The sequence below is a fragment of the Diospyros lotus genome, chromosome 2 (genome assembly GCF_014633365.1).
Source record: "Diospyros lotus cultivar Yz01 chromosome 2, ASM1463336v1, whole genome shotgun sequence".
NCBI lineage: Eukaryota > Viridiplantae > Streptophyta > Magnoliopsida > Ericales > Ebenaceae > Diospyros > Diospyros lotus.
Window position 1 is genome coordinate 35,879,633 of NC_068339.1, and position 23,813 is coordinate 35,903,445.

Genomic DNA, 23,813 nt, shown 5'->3' on the forward strand with positions numbered 1-23,813 from the left:
GTAGTAAAACTTAAAAATGTTTTTAATCTATCCCTTTGATATAGCATAGAAGATTCGTCGCACGCATTCAGAAATTTAGAATATTACAAGATCGTGAGTTTAATTTTATCTTCGTGTAACACCATGTAATTGCCTATATATATTCGAAAGGTTAGGATTCAAGCTTCGACTCACGATCAAACTTGTTTGTATATTGGAAGTAGGGTTAAGAGAGATCGTGAATTTTAGAGAGAATCGAATAGTCCAAGTTGAAGGTTATTGGTGATAAGAGAGGATGAGATTAATTATTTTAGTAATAATATACATAGAATAGTGAATTGATCAATATATATTGGGTTAAACTATAGGTAATTGATGGGTCTACACCACGAGGGAGGTGCATGCACTAAGGATGTTAATTATTATTAGAAGAAAAGAATAATGGGTAAGACTACTTGCATTGCAAGCAAACACGCTTACATCGATCATGCCCATAATTGCGGTGCTTCAAGTTCAGCTAAAGAGTAATAATTTTGAAGGCACGAGATTGGCTATTACTTAATAACTGAGCTTTAACTTAATTATTATATTATTCAGAATTACTGGGAAAAGCAATTAAGGTTCATAACATTAATTTAAAATGAATATCCATCTCAAATTCATGATTATTATTATTATCATCATCTACTATTATATTAGATTACTATTTTGATAATAAAAATAATTAAATTAATATCTCCCACTATATATTAAGATAGTATTTATTAACTAAAATATAGACCGAAAAAATTAGAAGATGAAAAATATCTCGAATAAAAGTGTTTTTCATTATATTTGTTAATTTTATTTAAAAAAAAAGATATGTAATTTCTTATTTTAAATTTTTCAGATAAATTTATCTTTCCCTCTCTTCGGATAAATTATCTTAGACTTTATAAATAAGTTATTTTGATGTAAGCTTATCTTATTTATTTTAACAAATAATACTTAGATTGAATTAGGATTAGCATTAAGATAATTATAGAGAATTAAGTAAAGGGGATTAGGTTAGGTTAATTAATTGTTACTTGTCAATATTGTGTTGCTCATTAATAATCAAACCTAAATGCCTCTCATTCCCAACCAACAAGGCATTAGTAATGTAGGCACTAACCAACAAGGCATTAGTAATGTAGGCACTAAATGTTGCCCCTAACCTATAATAAAATAAAATAATAATAATATGAAGCTATATATATATATATATATCGTATACGCTCCCTAAGTGCATTTAATATGTTTGATTTCTAGTATTCATATATTTTTATTTATTAATTAGTAAAATATTTAAAATATGATATATTTATTATCAGTTAATATAATTGTTTAAAATTAAAATATATATATATATATATTAAATACACCTTAACGAATAGGGTGACGACAGCCATTAAGAATTAATTGGAAGGGGGATTTTGATTTTAATTTTGATTTTGATGAAAGATAGAAAAGGAAAAGGGTGGTAGTGGTGGTGGAGGATGCACTGCCAAAATGGTGAGAGTCCCCTTCAAACTTCAATCTCTTCTACGTGAGAGGCTTCCTGAAGATTTAAGCCACCAACCATTTTGTGATGAATATGATTGACAGCGATGCGTAGGATAATTAAAAGAATTAGTCACTTTTTTTTTCTTATAGAGAATGATTTATCCAATGATTTGTCCACGCCAACAAGCTTGATTCGCCACTTTAAAGGTATAAATTATTATTATTATTTTGTTTTTATTCATCTTTAACTATCCAAATTTTACGTGATTAATTTTTAAATTTGAGTAACCTGTTCTCATATGAACCTCCCGAGTTACTCTGGATGCTGTCACTGTTTATATACATTCAGAATTGAATATTCGACTCAATTTATATGGAACTTATTTTTCAATCTTATACTACTTTTTTAGCTAAATATTGTATTTTAACAATAATTCTATTTTTTAACTTATTGTACTGATTCAAACCCTAATATTTCATGTGAAACTTCAAGTGCTTTACCATTACGTCATGTTCGTGGGGTAAAGCAACCATGCCATGGTGCTTATAAGAAATAGCCATATTTTTACATTTGGCAAATTGTCAGAAATTTTATGACATTTAAAAAATAACAATAATCACCTCTATTGTTAAATTAAGAAAAAAAATGGCCAACTTACCTTTCATTATTTCTCCTCTCTCCTCATATTCAAATATAAAAAGAGAACACATATCAAAACATAGATCTGCGCCAACACTAGCAATAAAGCCATTCGTTGGTGATGAAACAATCTAGATCCAAAATGCAATGAATCCAAATCTAGGTTTATCACGATCTTATAGATTTGAACGAGGGAGAGATAGGAAAATAATATAAAAAAGAAATCAAGACGAAGAAAGATAAAGGGATAGAGTAAATGAAACATTTCATCTCAAACTCATATTTGAGTTCTAAAATAGAAAAGCAAAACATTTCGTCTCTAATTCAAATTTGGATTTGAAATAAACAACAAATCTAGATTTGGGTTCAAAGACAAATAAGAAAAAAAAAATAATCAAAAAGATAATGGAAGTGAAACTATTTATTTTAAACTCAAATTTGGGTATAAGAAGAATAATGAACATAGATGTAGGTTCAAAGAAAAAAAGATAATAAAAAAAATCAATGAAAGAGAGCGAGAGAAAGCAAATGCCTAGCATTATTGTTGTTGATATCGTGAACAATCCCTATTGTTATCATTGTAACCAGATGTCTTTAGTGTCGTCGTCATCATCATAACTAGCCTTCACCACTACAAATCAAAAGAGAAAGGGAGAGAAAATGAACAATCTTCGGTGTTATCATTGTGACCAGATATCTTTAGTGTCGCCGTCATCATCATGACTAACTTTCACTACTATAAATTAAGAGAGAGAGAGAGAAAATGAACAATCACAATCATTGTTGTTCACCATTCATTGGTAGCCGTGTGAAAGATAAACAAAAGAAGGATTTGAGAAGAGAAAAAAAGAAAAATTAGTTTATATATAATTGTATTTTACTTATTTTATAAAGCCTAACGGTGATTAATTAATGGTAAGAAAGAAATTGTAACATGATATTAAATGTCAAGGGCTACTTTGGATTTTTTCAAAAGTCAAGGATACTCTTTGTAGTTACTCTAGATCTTAGGGTGGGGTACCGTGTGGAGTTTTTCTTATTAAATTTTGATATAATTATAAAATAGCATTTAAATATGTATGTCTTTAGATTAATTTATGTAATTGTAGTAAAATCTTTAACATATAAATATTATATTATACTAATATTTTAACAACGTTTTTGTCTTTTTATTAAAAATATATTGAACATCAAGCATAAAAGAATCATGATTATTTCCTAAATAAAAAATTAATATATAATTTCTTTTTCCTTCAAAAAAGATTCACATTAAGTGCAATATTTTTTTTATATATTTTATTAAATTTCAAGTATACATTATATTAAATTCAATCCATTTACATTATAATACAAACTTTAAATCCTAAACCTTACTCATTAGCCTCCAGGAGATGGCATGAGTAGTAAAGCTTCCAAATTTCTTTAGGGGTGGTACGGGATCAACTTTTGATAGAGATAAAAATATTTCATTTGATGAGAATTAATCGTGTGTTCACTTAAAAATGTATAAGCTTACGACTACATCTGATTTATCTGAAAGTCGGATTAGAAGAGAAAGCCAATCTCCTCTAAAATTAGATGGGCGAAACCCAAATACCTGAATCATCAACTAAAAAAAAAAAAAGAATACTTGCTAGTTAAGTATACATTATATTAAGTCAGCACAAATTTAAGTGTATTAATTTAATTTAATTTAGTATACCTATCTATCACAATCACAGTCACAGTCACGTAATCTAATTTTAAAATTTATTTAGGCATTTAACAGTAACATGTGATATAAATTATTTTTATATTAGTATATCTTACACTTATATTAATCAAATATATAAGAGAAATGTCACTTCTACGTCTAGATTGACACTTATATTGACATTTCATTAATCAATTATCAATACATCATTCACTTGAATGATTTAATCACTGGAATATTAGTAATTCATTCCAGTAATAAATATATATACTTGAATAAATTACCAGTATAGCTAACATTTGAATTATTTAACGATAATTATATTAATAATTGATTAATAAGTATCAACATGGATGTATATAGGTGTCAACATGAGTTGACACATCACGTTAATACTCTATTAATCAATTATCAATACACTCCACACTTAAATAATTTAATTAAGGGTCTTGTGTTATCTCTCGTCGCTCGTGCGCTTAATTTCAGAATAAGAGGTAAATCGCAAGTGAAGGGTTTGTTTTATTACGCAAGTCAAAAAATCAAACCTATGACCTATTGATATAAATCTTATTTAAATAATTTAACGATGGGTGTATTGATAATTAATTAACGAGAGTGTCAACTTAAATGTGTAAATAATATTATTCAACATATAATATAACATATTAATATAAAAATATGACAATAAACATACTATAATATAATCTAATATAATATAATAGTTGAGTATGAAGTAGAATTTGTAAAGCAGTAGAGTCGAATTGTAAATGAGGAGGAGAGGATAGAGGAGGGCGGAAGTCAAATGATAGCTACGAAAATGAAAACGGGAAACGTTTTCGATAGAAAATAAAAACATAGAAATGGACATTTTTTAAAAAAAATAAGCATAAATAGGGTTCGAAACGGAAATAAAAAACGTTTTCTAAATGTTTTGAAAATAAGGAAACGATTCCTATGAGATATTTTCGTATAGCACCGAATGGCTGAAAGGAGGAGGTTTATTTCTTGCTAGACACGCATTAATTGTAGAATTGCGTATGCATTTGCACGCTCACAATTCACAAGACAGCGGTACCAATTGGAGGCGGCGTTGGTTGGTTACTTGAACGCCAAGATGTTTTCAATTTCCCACCCCACCCACCTAAATACTTCTACTAAATATAATCATATTTCCCACCTAAATACTTCAACATCATGATTACGTCATCCCTTTTAAATATTTTTTATTTATTAAACTAATAAAAAAAATTCACATGTATCTCTCACTTACATATTATATTTATAAATAAATTTTACACACAACTCTTACGATAATTGTTGTGACGGATAAAATTTATAATAATTTTATTTTAAATTAATAATAGTTTATAATAGTTAAATTTATTTTTACCTATTTTATCAGTTTGTGAAAATTATTTGTCAAATACGTTTGCGGTAGTGTTAATTTTTTAATCAAGATATAAGTTAAAAAAAAGTAAGATATGAAAAATATTCCAAACAAAAGTGTTTTCCATCGTGTTGGTTAAATTTATTTGGTAATTTTTGAAAAATAAGTCGAGTAACTTCTTATTTGAATTTTTTTACTTAAATTTATCTTTCATCTTTCAATAAATTTATTTTGAACCTTACATATAAAAAAAATGACTCATATACCCCCAATATATTCTAAAAAATTTAACAAATAGTCTAATAAAAATTTTAGAATATTTTTATTTTTATCTTGATCATTTCATATCTTAATCCTAAAAATATTCTAATTTTATCTTATTTATTTTAACAAATGCTACATGCGAATATAGCATTTTTAACTAACTAAATTTGTGAACACAATAAATTTATCAATTAATGTTTATTTTTAATATGAATAATAATGTAAAAACAATAGTTAAGTAGTAATAATTGCAACTTAAAATTTTATTTTCAATATTTAAATTTTTTTTATTAATTAATTAAATAGTTCACGACACATATATTTATCCTCACTTAATAAAATTATTGTAATATTAAAAATGAGAAACAATAAACATATTGGACCGTCCAAGCCTAATCTAGCCTCTCCTTCTCAGCCCAGTCTGGCCCATCCCTCGTAGCTCAGTCTCAGGCCAATCTGGCTCATCCCTAATGGCCCAATCTCGCTCTCATCTTGGCGTCAGTTTGCAACAAACATCATTGCAGTCTCTACTGGGTATTCGCCCCGCCACAGATCTCATATTCATTAATGACGGATCTCATCCACATTAATAAAGGTCCCGTCGACACCATATTATCGCTTGTGAATCTCCACCGTCACCAGATACTCAATCCCATTACTTGTAAATGCATGATGCATGTATACAGGAGGACGTCTCCTTCTCCTATTTCAACCAACTCTTTTCAGAGTTAATATATGTTCTACCTTTTGACCTACTAATACACAGTTATTTCTTTACTCTTTTACTCACTCAAGCGCTGGAGTGCTTACAGGTACTAACTGTCTCGTAAACAGATCCATTGTCGGAGCCTACTCCCTATCGCTGAGATCCCATCTATGACCACTCTATTTGGTCAATAAAGAACATATATATTATTAAAAAATAATATGCATTTATTATTATCCTTTTAATATTTGGCTGCTGCATTGCGTTGACAAATGGAGTTGACCTTTTAAGCCCGTTTGTTCCCAATCAACCAAACCTATATATAAGGCGGTAATATTTCTGAATTATCAATCACTTTAATGGATAATAATAATTTCATTTTACAATAAAATTAATTATTATTATTATAATACTAAAAGTCCTATTTAGAGGATTATTTATTTTTATATAGTATATATTGCAAATAGCCCCACCGACACCGACACCGTCACCGTCACCATCAAGCACAATAGCAAGAATCCTTATACGTTGTATCTATTAACATATATATTTGCCTTTAACTGGAAACTTTCTTTTTTATTTAAAAAGAAAGTACAAATCTTCCCATCAAACAGACCCAAAAAGAAATAAGTAAAACAACCCCCCAAAAATTAAATATTCTAAAAAAATTAATTTGTTTTATTTTTATTTTTCACTAAAATATAATTTATATATGTTCGAAATTTATAGTAAGAGACAACAACCAGAGGTTAATACATATAATATAATTAAATCTCCTCCAAGTTTGCTTTTATTAACACTCATTTCACAACAATCATAATATAATATAATATAATAATACTAAATAATTAGTCTTTAGAAATAGGATATTACTTTCGTTGGTCATATTGTTGCTTTTATTGTTTAAAGTGGGCATGATCGGATAAGTATCAAGTTACTTGCGGGTTATTTTATATGATAAGGATGACTTAATCATGACCAAATAACATATGTACGATAAAGGTAAAGTCGGTTTAGTGTTGTCATAGATACTTGTGAGATCGTTTTTCATTGTATCATTTGGCTAAAAATATTCGTGAAAACTTGTTAACGGTGAAAATTTTCCTTAGTATAGCTTATGACAAGAGTGTAGCTTATGAGTATGATTTGGAAGAGTATAGCATGAGAATGGTGCCTTTCGATCCTAAAATTTTAGAATTATGCTATTTGTATAGGAAGAAATTTACAGAACTTTTTACAGGGTGATATATTATAATATATGATGAATTTTGTTCGCCTCCTTCTCTCTTTTCCCCATCTTTCTCTTTTTTTCTCATCGTTGCAACCGACCACCCGTAGTCATTTTTTGCCTTAGTCGTCTCACATATTCTCGTCGTTGCCTCACTTTCTCTGGTTGTTACAACCTGACCACCTCACCTCTACTGTCTTCGTCGCCTCATCTCCTCTCATCGTTGCAACCCCATCGCCTTGTCGTCGAGAGACGAGCTGATTATTAGAGAATGTAACGGTGAGAAGGCGAGGTGGCAAGGCGACGAGAAGAGACAAGGAGATAGATGTAAAGAAATGCAGCGAGAGGGTTGACGGCGGATGGTCGATTGCGGCGGCAACGACAACAAGAAGAAGAAGAGAGAGAGATGAGAGGTTGCTAGAGGGGGAATAGGCAAAGTGATTATTGAGAGAGAGGAGAGAATGGGACAAAATGATTATTTAAGCCACTTGTAAACCCACCAGTCAAATCCTATCTATACAAAATAGTATTATCCAAAATTTTAAATGATATCTATTTAATACACGTTATTTGACCTCATCAATGATACTGCCTTCTTATAGGGGTATTATTAGTATCCTATTTAATTTATTAATTAGATGTATATTGCAGCTGGTTTGCATTAACCTTTGCTTAAGAAGATCTTGTCAACTTACCAAATAGGACCATTTTTGCCCGCGCCGTGTCTCTTTAATTTATTAAGGTAATGTTTATTAAAATAAGTAAAATATTTTTTTATTAAAATAAAAATTTAAATATTTTTTAAATTAAAATATAGAATGATTAAAATGAAAATAAGAAATATTTTAAAATTTTTATTAATTTTTTTTAAAATTCTTTAGAATGTATTGAAAAACATATGAATTATTTTTTTTATACGTGAAGTTTAAGATAAATTTATTTAAAGGGAGATAATAAATGTATCTTAATAATTTCAGATAGAAGTCACGTAATTTTTTTTTTTAAGAGTTATAAGATAAATTTAACAAATATAATAAAAAATACTTTTATATGAATTTTTTTTTATATATCACTTTTTCAACTCATATATTAATTAACAAACACGGCCAAATGAGTGGTTGGTGGACTAAAATGACAAATTTGCCCTTATAAAACAAAAAGGGCAGCTGGGATTGCGAGGTCTTCATTGTCTTGTGAAGTATATGGATGCTAATCCATCAGTGGATGCGCATGCTTCGCATCATTCCGGCCATCCATCTTCCCTCCCTTACCATTGCCAATACCATGCCCCCCCACCCTTCCATTCACACATGACACATGACATGCTACGACTCTTTAGAGGTTCAAAATTCACTAACATTAACATACATATATGGGAATGGGAATGGGAATGGGAGGAGGACCACATCTCATCCACCCATGAAACCATTCAAACGCATGGCCGTGACCTGATGATCCCCCCCCCCCCCCCCCCCCCCACCTTTATATATATATATATATATATACCAATTTCTTCCATTTTGGTTCCATCTTTATTTATTTATCCTCTCTGCCCTGTCTTGCCTTTCCTTGCCCTCTTCTAACCAACCCAACCCAATCCAACCCTCTTTCGTTTGCTTGCATTGATTGAATTGTTTCACCTCCAAAGCTTACAGAGAGATTATGATCAATTTATCAATGTTTGTCAATTAAATAATTTGTAAGGTGAGCCTCCTTGGTAGGTAGGAGGATCACAATGTTTTCTAGTTCCAACGAATATTGTTTGATGAATGATGGTGCCCAAGAATAACTGTCTCTTTGATTTGTATTAAAGTTTGAAAAGTAAGTTTGATTCACATTATATCTCTCTCTTTGCAAATAACTCAAATCATAAAGAAATTTGAGTGCAATTTAACTTACATATAATAATTTATTTCATTAATTAATATAAATTAAATAACATTACTCGAGAGATCAAAACTATGTGTCTACTTATCTAACAAAGAATTAAGTATGTTATTAAATAATTACTATATATAAGAGAGTGATCTGTTGCACGTATCAAACAACGCCGCAAACATATAAAGGGGTGGGTGTAGAGGGAGGGAAGTGCACGACCCCTTCTTCAATTTTACTAACCTTAAACAAATTTTATATTATTCGATTAGGATAATATAATAATTTTTATATATAAAAAAAAAAGTGAATTTGAACACAAACACAAGAAAAACTCTGACCCGAATTGATTGTTGAGTGGACATTGGCCTCTAATAAATGTTTAGCCATTTCCCAATTTGAACATATTTATAAAAACATAGAAAAACGTATTTTTATTATTAGAAGCGTGGAAGGGTGGTGGTGAAGTATACCATGGAAAAGCAAGTGCAGTGCAGACTGGAGAGATTGATTGATTGAGTGTGCATTATGGTGAAGGAAAAGATTAATAATGTTATTAGTACATCTTTATGTATATTTTGGGCTATATAAAGGTGTATCAATGACAAAAATATCTCTCATGAGACGTATAGAGACCATGAGATGCATGAAGATTGGAGATATTTTAGTCTGTATATAGCCTATAATGTACAAATATGAGGTGTATTTAGCATAATTTGGAAAAGATTGATACTGTTATTTACGCCCAGACAACTGACAGCCTAGTGCCAAGTGCCAAGTGCCAAGTGCCAAGTGCTAGCCAACTCCCCCCTCCCCCACCCCCATTAAATGGGGGCGGACGTCGTCGCTTCTCACCTTGCATACGTGTGTACTGTACCAGCGCTACACGTGGGAACTCAAACACGTGTTACGTATGAATCAAGAAAGAAAACCAAGTCACAACTCCCCTCCCCGAGTCCCCTCTTCCTCTCTCTCTCTCTCTCTCTCTCTCTATATATATATATATATTGAAAATGAATAATAATTAAGAAAAGAGAAAGGAAGGCCGCAAAAAAGCATTCATTTTGCCCATTTCTTCTATTCAATGGGTGGTTTGCCTTTGCAATACGAAAGAAGAAGAAGCGTCCCCCAGATTTTCACATTAAAACACTCGCCATCGCCATCCCCATAACCCATCCATCCCCATCGATCATCTGTGTTACCCTCAATTCAAACTGACCCCTCCACAGACACACACTTTCTTCGCGACCCCCTTCTTCACCAACTAATCCCAAACAAATTAACACCCTTCCGCAACTCTCTCTCTCTCGGAAGATCCATCAGATAACAAACAAACATACCCATTTTGATTTTGACTTGCGGAGGAAGCTTTTACCTGCCTATCAAATGCAGCCGCCCAGTCCTGTGATCTCTCTTTCTCCAAGCTTCACTACCCATTCTTCCGCTAAACTTGCTGAGATCGCTGCTAGAGTTGTCGACGAGTTCCGTCAACAATCCGATTCCGAATATGACGATCTCTTCGGATTCCACCATCTTCAAGCCGAATTGGAATTCGCGTCCGAACAGAGACCTCCTACGCAGCAGTCACGGCAGAGCGACGACGACGACGACGATGACGGTTTTGAGTTTCCTTCGGTGAGTAGGGAGTCCACGGGGACGATACCGGCAGACGAGATCTTCTGCAACGGTCAGATCAGGCCTGTTTTCCCCCTTTTCGACAGGGAATTGTTGTTTTCTACCGGTGTTCATCAGTATGACAACGTCGGTACTGTTCAACGGAATAGTCCGTCTAAGTCTCCGAATAATCCGCCGACGCCGTCGTCGTCGGTTAGGCTTTCGCTGAGGAAGCTGATGAGCGAGGACCGCGATCCTCCGTCCTGTTCGTCTTCCGAGGCAGACGAGCTCGACGGACTGCCGGCCAAAACGTACTGCGTCTGGTCGCCGAAGAGCGGCGCGGCTGAGTCGTCGCCTGGGAGACCTAAGAAGAGCCGGTCCACGGGAACGTCCAAGCGGTGGAAATTTCGCGACCTTCTGCACCGCAGCAACAGTGAAGGCAAGGACCCGTTCGTCTTTCTCGCCCCTTCCAACGCCAACACGAAGAAGGACGACTACAAGGCCCGGGAGGAAGCAGAAACCGCGGCGGCAGGGAAGAGCGCCGGAGAAGCGAAGCCACAGTTGTTAACCGGCGAAAGTCATCATGAAAAGGCGGGGGCGGGGGGGAAGGGCAGAAATAGTCGGCAGACGTCCCTGCCGTACAGGCAAGACTTGGTTGGGATGTTTGCTAACGTGAACGGGATGAGCAGAAATCTCCACCCATTTCAGTGACGGTGACGGTGAGCTTATTATTAATTAAAATTTTCCAGATTATTATTATTAAGCCTATTACTATTAGCGTGTCTCTAATTTTCAAATAAAATAAAAATCGGAGATTGGTGGATTTAATTAAGAGGTAGAGCCGCAGAGGTGTAGAGGTAGACATAGAAATGTATTTGTGTGGGATTTGCTTTAATCATTATTAATTAATTATTGTTTTATTATTATTATTATTATGTGCAGTGCAAATGCTTATATATATATATATATATCTTTGGATAATTTTGAATTTTGAAATTAACATGCAATGAGATGAATTATTATCTTAAACATGGTGGGTATTGGGTGGTGGCTAACTGTGATCCATAGTTCTTCTTTAGTTTAGCTGGAAATTAAATAATTGGTAATAAACATGGGAAAATGTGTAAAGCAAAAGCCCCTTGGCTCCCCTCTCTGCTGCCTGCTTTAGGACTTCTTTGGTTGGTTGGTTGGTACAACATTCCAGTAAAGTGGATTTGGAAGACGCCATCAGATAAGTAAGTACTACTAAAAATAGTTTTAAAATTATATATATATATTATTACCCCTTACGCCAGGACCCAGCAGCAATAGTTTAGCTGTTACGTGCTGTGCTGGTCTAAGTACACACCCAATTTTTAGGCTTTTTATTTTCTTTTGTTGATTGTTTGTTTAATATCTAAAATACTTGTGAAAATAAATAATTATTGGGTAATTGTCTTTATTGACGGTAATTGATTAGCCACCTTCCATTATGGCCAAGCCGAGCTCTGTGTGTGTGTAGTTAAATAGCATTTTGTACTTGGGAGGGGGGAACAAGTAGTCTCATTATTTAGACTACTCTTTGACACTGAATAACAACACACACACACACACATAGCCTGACATTATTTAGTACAACAGGGTTGCTTGCGCTTTACATTATCACATTTTTCTTTCTTAAACACACGTTACAAGTACAACTCACAATCCCAATGATACTTATTGATGTAACCCTAAATTATTTTTAAACTTTAACCCCCGCCCCCTAACTTTTAATACCAATAAACAAACTAACTATTTTCAGTGACTGCAATGCAATTATTGAGATTTGTTATTATTGATCTAGCAAAGATTACTTGTGATTCCCATCTCCCAAGTTTCCCAAATGGGTTGTTGGGGGGGGGGGGTGTTGGTTTGTTTGCAGTCTGCTGTCCTCAGTTTTTTATTTGATTAATAGTTTGATGGGATGGAAGAACTTTCCCATCAAACTTAACTTGTGCATCTGATAATCACTAACTGCAAAACTTAACTGGGCCACAAGTCTGTACTGTTACTACTATAGATAGATCCAGATAGATCATCATATCAACCACCACCTCCGTTCTTTCTTTCTTTCTTTCTTGCACAGCATGGCATGCCCATATAGTGGGCCTTACGTTACTACACTTTACGTTTGCTTGCCGCTGCAGTGATTGATTCTCCTGGATGAATGAATTCTTCTTATTTCTATCTGTAACATTGTGAATAATGTTACCTCATCTGCTCTCATTTTTCTTTTATCTTTAGCTTGGCTTATTACTATGCATAAATTACATCTCTTATTTCTTTTTACTCACCATTTACCAACGCACATACCCCAATATATATATAGCCTCCATGGGTACCAAACCATTTAGATTGGTGGGATTCAGATACATGGCAGCAACCCACATTTCAGAGGCTTGCAATTGCAAGGAAAAAGCTGGGACAAGCGCCACACCTCACCTGGCTTCTTCCTTTTCTTTCCCATCCCATTAATACTTTCACCTTTCTTCCAATTGATGAACACTTAAGATTTCTGTCTCTCTATATACTCAATTCTATGCAACGTTGTAAGATAAGTGACAACAATCCTTTCCCAAAAGGATTGGACCCCACTAAGAATGAATATTTTCACAATTAATTCTTTTTTAGATAACTTTTATTCCACTCACAATTTAGTAAAATATTAACTAAAGTTGATAAAATTTAAATTAAAGGCATTGACACCCCCCCCCCCCCCCCCCCCCCAAAAAAAAAAAAAAGAAGCTAACACTATCGCTCTAACACGTGCTTCACAATTTCAACAATAGCCCCACCTCCGTTACAAACAAAGGAGCCTATTGTTGATAGAGAATTTGGATGGATGTTCACTAACCAATTAATACAGTTATTCTATCTTACAATTTTGTATAAATTATTTGGATTTTACAAGGGTTTCCTATTTTTTGTAACCAATGGCTATGTATTGTGAAAAATTATTTGGACTCTATAGGCAATTTCTATTTTTAATTTCAAGGACTAATTTATCATTCAATAAAATCATCTTATAAATGCATTCAGGCAATTTCTGAGCTGAACTTTGATTATGAATAAAAGAGGAGGAGAGGCCCTCACTCACCACCAATGTCCCAATAAATTTGTACTACTAGGGTTAGAAGGGCCTCTCTCTCTCTCTCTCTCTCATCTTGATCCCTCTATTGCTGTCTGCAGACATGCCATCATGTTTCAGCTTGGAAATTCAACAAATGACTGACTCACCATCCAACACCAAGCAAAACACAAAACAAAAACCAGTCTACATATGAAGAAACACATTACGGATTGCTCACATTTTCCATCAGGAAAACAATGATCCAACAACATGCAGGCTGCAGCTTCATTTCCCCGAAAGCCCATTTGCCCAAATGCAGGAAAAAACAAAAAAGGCTTTAAACTCTCATACAGCAACAGGACTACTACTACTACTACTCATACCAGAAGCAGTTGGTATCCTGCCTGCATATTCTCTTGCCCACAAGTCATAATGTATGATCTCCTCCAGCGACGGCGATGCAACCAGCTCTGCTTGATGCTCCTCGCATGTTTGCTCCACAACCTTGAAGATGTCGAGGTAGCCGATCCTGGAATAAACCCCCCAAACAAAGAGAAGAAGAACTCAGCTTTACACAACTAAGCATCGCATCCACTTTCTACCGTCAAGGAAAAGTTAATTTCAACTACATACTTTTCATCGATGAACATCTCCACAGCTTTCTCATTTGCTGCACTAAGCACTCCTGTCATGGTGCCTCCAGCCCGTCCAGCCGCGTAGGCCAAATGCATGGATGGGTATTTCACATTGTCCGGGGCTTTAAATGTAAGCGACCCAAGCCTGTGTCGAAACATTTCCATCATTTCAACTGAACTAAGAAATCGCCCATAATTTTTTTCCCCCATAAATTTAACCCTACATTCAGTGCAGTATGGTAAAAGAAAACCGATAATTTTTACATGGTCACAAAGAAAATTAAGTCAACACTGAACGTGAGATGAATATTGATGCTTTCCAAGCATGATGAGAACAGATTTAACCTGTTCCTCAACTGCAATACGTATAAGTTGTATAGTTTATTTGATGTGTAACTGAGCACAGAGTGACTGCAATTCCTTAGCTTCTGATTAAAAGAAAGACCAAACCCTTAGCAGGAAAATGAAATATTCAAACCTGCCAATGCCATTATCATTTAAATATAATTGCATGTACCGACACCAACTACTACTTATTCATAGTAGTTATGCAACATGAATCAATACCACGTAGAGTGTGATACGCCCAACTACTTAAAATGTTTGGTCACATTGAGACTCATTGAGTTTAACTTTATCTTCATGAAGCCGCATAAAAAACAATGGAAACTTCAGAAAAAAAAAAGAAAATTCTAGATTATGAATATTTCTTGGCCAAGAACACTTACTTGCAAAGATCAAGACGGGGCCAAGTAATCTCGGAACAGTAAATCCTGTCGGGCCAAGATAATGTGTACAGAATTGGCAAACGCATATCAGGCCACCCCAGTTGTGCCAGAACAGAGGAATCCTGAGAAACATATGCTGTCATTGCAGGATACTTGGTAGCTTAACATATTTATGAAGTAGACAAAAAATAATTAATATCTCAAGCACCAATCCAGAACATAAGAACCAAGATGAGAAATGGGCGAAACCTGTGTCTCAACCATTGAATGTATGATAGATTGGGGATGAATAACAATCTCAATATGATCGTATTCAGCTCCAAATAGATAGTGAGCTTCAATAACTTCCAGACCCTGCCAAGATGAAGCATTATCACAGTCAAAAAAAAAAAAAAAAATTTTGCCATCTATAACTATGACCACAGTTTGAGACATTTGATCAAACAAATTAAAAAATAATAATGTAAAAAGATGATGGAGTATCACATTGTGAACTCAAAAACTAAAAATAAAAATTGCTGTCCATAATTGAGACCACAGTTTCAGATGTGAGATCGAAGATTATAAAACATTATAATCCAAAAAAGACTGCAAGGTTAATCACCTTATTGAAGAGGGTGGCAGAGTCAACAGTAATCTTTTTTCCCATATTCCAGTTTGGATGCTTCAAAGCATCAGCCACTTTAACTTCTTTCAATCTTTCAACAGGCCAATCCCTGACAGTTGAACAAAAATACATGGTTAGACCTGAATTCCACAATAATGGACCTATAAGCAAACATACAGCATTTCTTTAAAATTTGCCACGCTAATGCATAAACATAAAAAGGGGGAGGGGTGTATCCAATTCCATTCCTCAGAACAGGTCAATGACGGCTTCTTCATTTCTTTGTACGTTCTATTTCCATTTTCAGGGGGAAGAGAAAAGGAATTTGATTGGAATAAATTTATGAAAGGGGTCAAAACATAGCCAAAGTGAAAGAAACAAAAAATGCATTTCAGCACTATTGAGGGTCGCCTATGTTTTATCACCAATCAACTAATCAACTAGAGATCTATAGCATTTAACACTATGGTATGATACAAATTAAACTCTGTAAAGCTTAACCACTCATGCAGCCCAAGGAGGAGAAACATATTAGGCGCACAATTTGGGAAAGAAGAAATTACACTAATCGAACTCAATGAATTAAGACGGCTTGAATACATAAAACTTCACTAGTATAAAACATTCTAATATTCTTCCTATTGCATCCTTTTTTTGACTGTTGTAAAGATGATTCAAAAAGCTAGAATTCATGCTGGCAACCCCACATAGTGGGATAAATGCTAGGTATGTTGTAAAGACAGGGTTCATACTATATACTTATACAATCCAAACACCTGTCTGAAATTAAGCTGACACACCTGAAAGCTCCTCCTGATGCTGTCAGAATAATGCGCCTAAGAGCACCCTCTGGCAAGCCTTGAATGCACTGAAACAAGAACATCTCTTTTAAGACTTGTAATGCCACGGAAGGATTTGGAGGCATATAATTTTACAAATTACAATAGTTGTGAAAGGCCACAATTTTACTTGGTACAAATAACAATTCACATGATTATGTCAAATAAACTAAAGAAAGAAAAAGAATCCTTTGGTTTTATGCAAATGTCTGTGACATCCTTAGTTATTAACCAAGGTATTTGTTCATACCTGGAAAATAGCAGAATGCTCTGAATCAGCTGGAAGAATCTTTACTTTATGTTTATGTGCAAGAGGAAGGACAAAAGGACCTCCAGCAATCAGCGTCTCTTTATTGGCTAAGGCTATGTCTTTGCCCGCTTCAATGGCAGCAACTGTAGGCTATCAAAGTAGTACAGGAATAAAGTTTGAATTTAATTATGAAGAGGAAACTAGTCTGTTCAAAGAAAGAAAAAAGCAATATCCATTGAAGATTTTTAAGTTAAGGCAAACAAAATAGGCTGGGAATAGCAAGTAGAAGCCAACTGTTTTTTAGTATTTGGAGTTCTATCACATGTTAGTCTAGCATGTTTTCCTCTTCATCTAAAGCTGTATCTCCTTCTGTAATACAGTCCTTGGTATCATGGCACATACTATTTCTAATATATGGCAGGAAGTTTGAGAGCCTTCTAGTTCTAGTCAAGGTGATTACATTTTCTCTTTTCCTATTTTCCTTTACCTACTTAAATAGGTTTTTCTTTTCAAAAATAGACTGAAATAAATGACTTTGTTTTGGAAAGATCTGATGAGGAAATGACAAATTTCTCGGTATTACCAAAAAAGTGATTCCTGACAAAATAAGATGTGGCATACTCATTTGAACAGACAAACACGAAAAAAGTATTGGTTGTATCATGTTTCCACTAGGAAGGAGATTTCCCCCATAACTTTACTCCTTGTCTCTACACATCAAAAGAAAATTATTAATATCAATCACCAAAAACAAAATCCAGCTGAGTAACTTTACTCCTTGTCTCTCCACATCAAAGCAATAATTTGAATTTGAAATCCCATGTTCTATAACTTGGTATTTTTTCCTGTTGATTCATACATAAATAACAAGTGTTAATTGGAAACTAGAGGACAAACATTCATGTAGACAACCCCAAGTAATTGGAACAGGGGATTGCAGAATTTTAATGGATCTCTCAATAATAAGAACAAGAGAAAATGTCAACTTCTAAGGAACATAAGACATTCACACACATGCGCTTATCGCTTATAAGTGTAACAGGAAAGAATAGCCAAATATACGCATTTGTATATAAAGGCCATTCCCCATACAGTAATCCTACTCTAGATGATGTATTTCATGTAAACAATCATAAAACTGAAATATCTCAAGTTCTGATTATAATGGATAGGCTCAAGATGATCTAGATGAAATGGTTCAACATTGAAGCAGAGATTTAAGAGTTTACCTTCAAACCTGCACATCCTACTATGCCTGTAACTACAGTGAGAGCATCTGGGTGGCGAGCAACCTGGAAAAAAGATCATTAACATCCTTTTTCACATTACGCCAGATAGTATCCGGATATAAGAAGCAAGGAGTGAAGGCGACATACCTCAATGACACCCTGCTCTCCAGGAATAATTTCAGGTTTGTGCTCAACATCAAACAAGGCCTCTTTCAGTTCATCAACCAATGACTCATTCCTAACAGCAACTAATTGAGGTCTGAATGTTTTAACCTGTGTGACAGAAATTGTTACCATCAACAAAACTTCCAAACTAAATAAAAGCCGTATATTGTACAGCGTGCATTGATCAGACAATATGAGAACAGAACCTGGTACACAAATCATTAGGAAAGGGATTAGCACATGTACAGACCACTGTCAGTTTGAGATAATCAGAAAGTTAATCTTTCTGATTAATGAAACAACACTTTTTCAAGACTAAGAAAAGAAGGGCACAAACCTTACCTACAGACAACTGGCTATTAATAGACTGTAGCCAATTTCTTACAACTTTATAATCTACTCAGATTGGATTTGATTCACTTTCATTTTCCTTTTGTTATACACATGAATTACAGAAAATTCATAACAAAGACATGTATGCAATTCTATGTATTGGCTATGGTCAGTTTTTTCCCAGGTAGTTCAAATTTCCAGAAGCACCTTACTGACAAATTATAAGGCACTAGCCTTAGGAAATGGTTGGGCATGTATCCAGTTAACTAGCTTTGTCAAGTTTTGGCAGCCTTGATTTTATATGACAGTACTTTTTTGGCAATTGATTCCAACAACCAAACAAGAAAAAACATATTAGCAGCTCTAGGAAAAGAGAGTTACAATTTCAAAGTGCAAGAACTCTTCCAATCCCATAAAGTAACAGAATGATCACCTGATCAGCAAGAAGAGTCACATTTGAACCCGCAGCCAGTGCCACAACTCTAAACTTGTCCAGATTCTCTGCAACTATGTCCAAAGTCTGTAAAGCACCAACTTATGACTCAGCAATTAAAGTCTGTAAAGCACCAACAGTAAAACTTGTTTGACCAGAAAACTTAAGAATTGCTTTTTATATAAAACATGACAGAAATATGGCCTTTCCCAATCAGAAGGATATGTTTTCAGAGGTGATAATCAACTTATTAGAGAATATGAGTGCTATGGTAAAACATTATACGTGGAGAAGAATCATACAAAGTAGTTCAGATAGTTTCCTACAAGCAAGTTCACTCAGCACATTGCTTGTACAAAAGTAAGCACAGGAAAAAAAAAAAATGAGACATTATTTATTACGTAAGAGATCCTTTGCCTATAAATTGAGTAATCCCCTCAAAAGTACTAGTGTCCAAGGTATTCCTCATCACAATTGTTCCCAAGTTGGATAAAGGACGAGATTATATTAGGTAGCTAACAGCCAACATAGAAAACGTCAGATCCTTCATCATGAAATCCACATAAATATTATTTTGTTGGGACATAACTCTCCTAGCAGTTCATGGTATCACCCAAGTGTAATGAAAAATGAGATACGGTTGTGATAGGCCCCCGGTCCATTGGACCTACTAGAGGTGGCCCAAGGGGCAAGGAGTAGGGGGGTAAAATGCGTGGGGCTCGTGTAACACCAAGCAGGTGCAAAGGGCAGTAGGGGAAATCGCTGGTTTGTGTGTAACAAACCAGCATGTGCTGCCAGAGGCAGTTATACTGAGTAGGACAGGGTATAAATAAGAGAAAGAGAGAGAGAGAGAGAGAGAGAGAGAGAGGTGTGCTGAATTTTGTAAGAGAATTCTGGAGAGTTGGGGCCTCTCGAGCGCCCTGGTTGTTTCTTTTCCTTCTTGAGCTGTGTAAATCCCGATCAGAATTGAGTAGATTCAATAGAAGTTCAGTGAATTTGTTGGTATTCCAACAGGTTGTTGTATCGATGCTCAGATATAGGGTTAAATTTTAAGGATTCTTGTATTTTTATGAACAAATACAAGTAAATAAGTTAGTCCAAGACAATAGGTTGAGAATTGGAAAATGGGATGTTGAAACTTTGATTTGAAAAATCTATATAAGTGGTCGATGTGATAATCAAGAGAAGAATCAATATTATTACCCTTCAAGAAACAATAGATTGCTTAAATGGCTTGGAAAATGGGATGTTGAAACTTTGATTTGAAAAATCTATATAAGTGGTTGATGTGATAATCAAGACAAGAATCAATATTATTACCCTTCAAGAAACAATAGATTGCTGAAACGGCTAAAAGTGTTAGAGTGACTTAGAATATAAACTTTGATACTTGGGGAAGAACTATAAGATCAACGGAGTAAGGATTATTATGGATAAGACTTTATAGGGTGACATATTAAATATAAAGAGGTAGGCAGATAGAATCATCATAGTTAAAATTGTTCTAGGAAAAGATATTTTAAATATTGTTAGTACATATGCACCACACATTGGATTGGGAGAAAAATAAAAAGCAAAAAGGTGGGAGGATAAAGAAGGGATTGTTAAAAGAAATATTTAGAGGAAAAACAATCATTATAGGAGGTGACTTAAATGGTCATGCAAGTAGAAAAGTGAATAAGTGTAGAGATGTGCATGTAGGTTAGGATGACATTGAAGAAATACAAAATGAGAGAAAGAGTATTTTGGATTTTGCCACAACACATAATCTCATCAAGCTAACACCATGGTCTAGAAGCCACATGGCAATTTTCTCATATCTAAGAGGAGAAATGTTTCACCTGAGTTCCAATGGAACCAGTGGATCCAACGATTGAGATAGGCTTTGGGCCATCCCAAGTCTTACGATCTGGCTCCACAACAGCCCGTCCCGGCCAGGCTGGAGGAGGTTGCTGAGCTGAACAATGAATTCTTTTTCCAAATGTTGCTCCACAATCCTTCTTCTTCAAAGAAAAACTACCTAGAATGATCAAAGCCAGTGCACTTGAACTCAATCTTCCTTGGTCAAAGAAGTAAAAAAGAAAAATCCACAAAAAAGGGCTACCTGCATATTTGCTTTACAAAATATGCACTAGAGAAGAATTAACTATTAGCAGATTTCTCCCTTACAAACATTCATTGGACCTTAAATTACAAAACCCAAACGGGAAAGAACTCCAGTTACACTTCATTGCTCTCACAGTTCAATCTTGTGCAAAGGGAAAAGTGCAGAATCAAATATAATCATTATGTATAAATTGGAAGCCATGTCGAATTAACATTGAATGAATTTAGTAAATCCTTGAGCCCCGAGTTCAACACACAAGTGAATAACATCAAAGAAGGAAAAGAGTTATTTTGAGTTTCTTTCTTTCTTTCTTTCTTTCTTCGGGTTATGCTTTGAATTACATGAAACCCTTCTTTTTACGAGCACATATAGTCTAGGAATAACCAAGGAGCCATGTAAAATTATAGCTTGAAGTGAACCAACCTGAACTAACCCAGAAAGCAACAAATGCTAATCCAACATAAAAGCATCCCTATTGACGGGCAACTCCAAACCAAACCACAATTAACACAAAAATGAAAACCCAGTTGACAAATTGAAGCTACTACACAAGCAGAGGCACTCAAAACCATGAAAGAACACCGTATCCCAAAACAAGAAGAAGAAGACATCAGAGAGAGAGAGAGAGAGACCTTGAAGCTTGAGAAGATGATGGTTGGATTTAGAGGAGTCCAAGAAAGAAATGGACTTGATCTCAGTTGGGGAGAGCAAATTCAGAGCCATATTACCACAGGCCCCTCCTGAATTTTTAGTGATTCTCAACTTCAAAAATTGAAACGGCAAATGGGTCTTGTTATTGTGAATGCATGTGTGTAGGAAGAAGGAAGTGGCAGAGGGAAGGAGAGAGTGAGTTTGGGGAAATCAAATTATAGCGACATTATTTTGTGGTGGTTTGAGTAAGGGAAGAGGTGTCTTATGGAGAGAGAGAAAGCGAGAGAAAATTACACGGATAAGAGGGCTTCTTATGGTTAAGGTGGGGGGTGGCGTGGACTCCATCATGCATACATGCAGACATACATACATACCTGCATCCAGGGCTGGCATTTCCCATGTGTGCTGTCGTTTACTGCTCCACCTCTGTACCATTCGATACCCTCTTCACTTGAGCTTTCCCAAATCATTTGATTTGATTTTATTTTATTTTATACAGCTATAGTCTATAATGCCCACCCCTCCACCAGCTGCTTGTGTTTGTGTGGAGGTACCTTCCCCCCCGGTGGTCTAAATAAAATAAAAGTGCCCCCAAAATTGCTGCTTTTCCCAAAAATAATGATGGTTTCAAAGTTTTTATTCTTTCATATATCAAAATCATCAGTGATTTGCATATGGATTCTTAATTTATTATAAGTCTCAAATTTGAATTTTTTTAAAAAAAGAGAGTTAGGTTAGATAATTAATTATGATAGTAAAATTTATCAAATCAAATCAACACTATAAAATTATCATATCAGCAGTGCTTTAATATTGATACTATCATATCATCATCTTATAATACCAAGTGACGTGCAAAACAAATGGCAAGATGATAGGGCCCTTTATTCCTTTTTTTTTTTTTAATTTTATTTTATGGGCAATTGTGTGGTTTAGGGTTTTGTTGTTAGTGGTGGGTGAATTAATTAAAAATCATATCTTGGGTAGCACAATTTGAAACTTGTTTCCATCCAAAAGAATCTCAAGAAAGACAACAAAATCAAGAAAAAGGATCAAAAAGAGGAAATCACAATTCTCATCTGTTGACAAAATTTACTTCCAAATAGATTATTAAATTGTTGGTAATATTTAAGTTTGATTAAAAATGCTATATTACATTGATCACCCCTTAATTAGATTAATGTTTTAGGATCGAATTAAAAGAGGGGCATCCCATTGATGGAGACGGGTGAAGATCCTGGCTTTGGTTCTTTGCAATTGGGGACAGGAATATGCTGCCTGCACTACCAATGCACTGCACTGCATTAGATTTATATATTAGATTAGATTAAAGCTGATTAGCCGCCAACTGGTCTGTTTTACTCTCCAACAAGTCCTTGCACATTAATCGTTACCTACAAAGATCACATTTTCCTCGCCGGCACCCCCCCGCTGTCACTATTCATGAAAGCTAGCAAGCATTTTGAATTGGAGTTGAAGGCTTAACAACCTTCAGGCGGGTGGATTAGGCTGGCTGGCTGGCCCAGTGTCAGTGTGTGTGATACACATTTGGTTCATTCATTGGTTGCTGCTGCTCTGCTGCGCATTTCATCATTCATATCACACCCACTCACACTCCCACTCGCACACCACAGCACCGCACCAAGTCCTTTCAAAATTATACACAACATATAGCACAGCAGACATCGTTCATTCATTCATTTGCCCAGCCAGCCAGGTGTGCCAATATCATTCGATGTAAGAACTGGGTCGGTCTGAAGAAGTGCCCACTCATCTCTTCTGCTGTAGCACCCCCATATATTTATTATATATATATATATCATGTTTGTTTGATC

General features: G+C 34.7%; 2 protein-coding genes across 2 annotated transcripts; one reads left to right on the forward strand and one right to left on the reverse strand.

Annotated features, from left to right (window-relative positions):
- The first annotated feature begins 10,310 nt into the window (after window positions 1-10,310).
- On the forward strand, window positions 10,311-13,675 carry LOC127795958 (uncharacterized). The gene has a single exon (XM_052327948.1). The coding sequence runs from the start codon at window positions 10,683-10,685 to the stop codon at window positions 11,619-11,621; it is 939 nt and encodes a 312-aa protein (XP_052183908.1). The 5' UTR covers window positions 10,311-10,682; the 3' UTR covers window positions 11,622-13,675.
- A 509-nt stretch (window positions 13,676-14,184) lies between these two features.
- LOC127795957 (1-deoxy-D-xylulose 5-phosphate reductoisomerase, chloroplastic) lies at window positions 14,185-22,277 on the reverse strand. The gene is made up of 12 exons (XM_052327947.1): window positions 21,960-22,277; window positions 21,062-21,240; window positions 19,221-19,307; window positions 18,437-18,562; window positions 18,290-18,352; window positions 17,061-17,210; window positions 16,772-16,839; window positions 15,969-16,080; window positions 15,614-15,718; window positions 15,365-15,486; window positions 14,635-14,781; window positions 14,185-14,530 (listed from the first exon to the last, which is right to left on the reverse strand). The coding sequence occupies exons 1-12, from the start codon at window positions 22,048-22,050 to the stop codon at window positions 14,347-14,349; spliced, it is 1,434 nt and encodes a 477-aa protein (XP_052183907.1). The 5' UTR covers window positions 22,051-22,277; the 3' UTR covers window positions 14,185-14,346.
- Between the last annotated feature and the right edge of the window lie 1,536 nt (window positions 22,278-23,813).

Bases quoted from the DNA above. Each gene is read 5' to 3' on its own strand.
- LOC127795957 (XM_052327947.1), bottom strand. From the start codon at position 22,050: ATGGCTCTGAATTTGCTCTCCCCAACTGAGATCAAGTCCATTTCTTTC. The intron at 18,563-19,220 runs GTGATCATTCTG...TCTGTCACACAG, and splicing joins TGACTCTTCTTGCTGATCAG to GTTAAAACATTCAGACCTCA. The intron at 18,353-18,436 runs GTATGTCGCCTT...TCTTTTTTCCAG, and splicing joins GAGAGCAGGGTGTCATTGAG to GTTGCTCGCCACCCAGATGC.
- LOC127795958 (XM_052327948.1), top strand. From the start codon at position 10,683: ATGCAGCCGCCCAGTCCTGTGATCTCTCTTTCTCCAAGCTTCACTACC.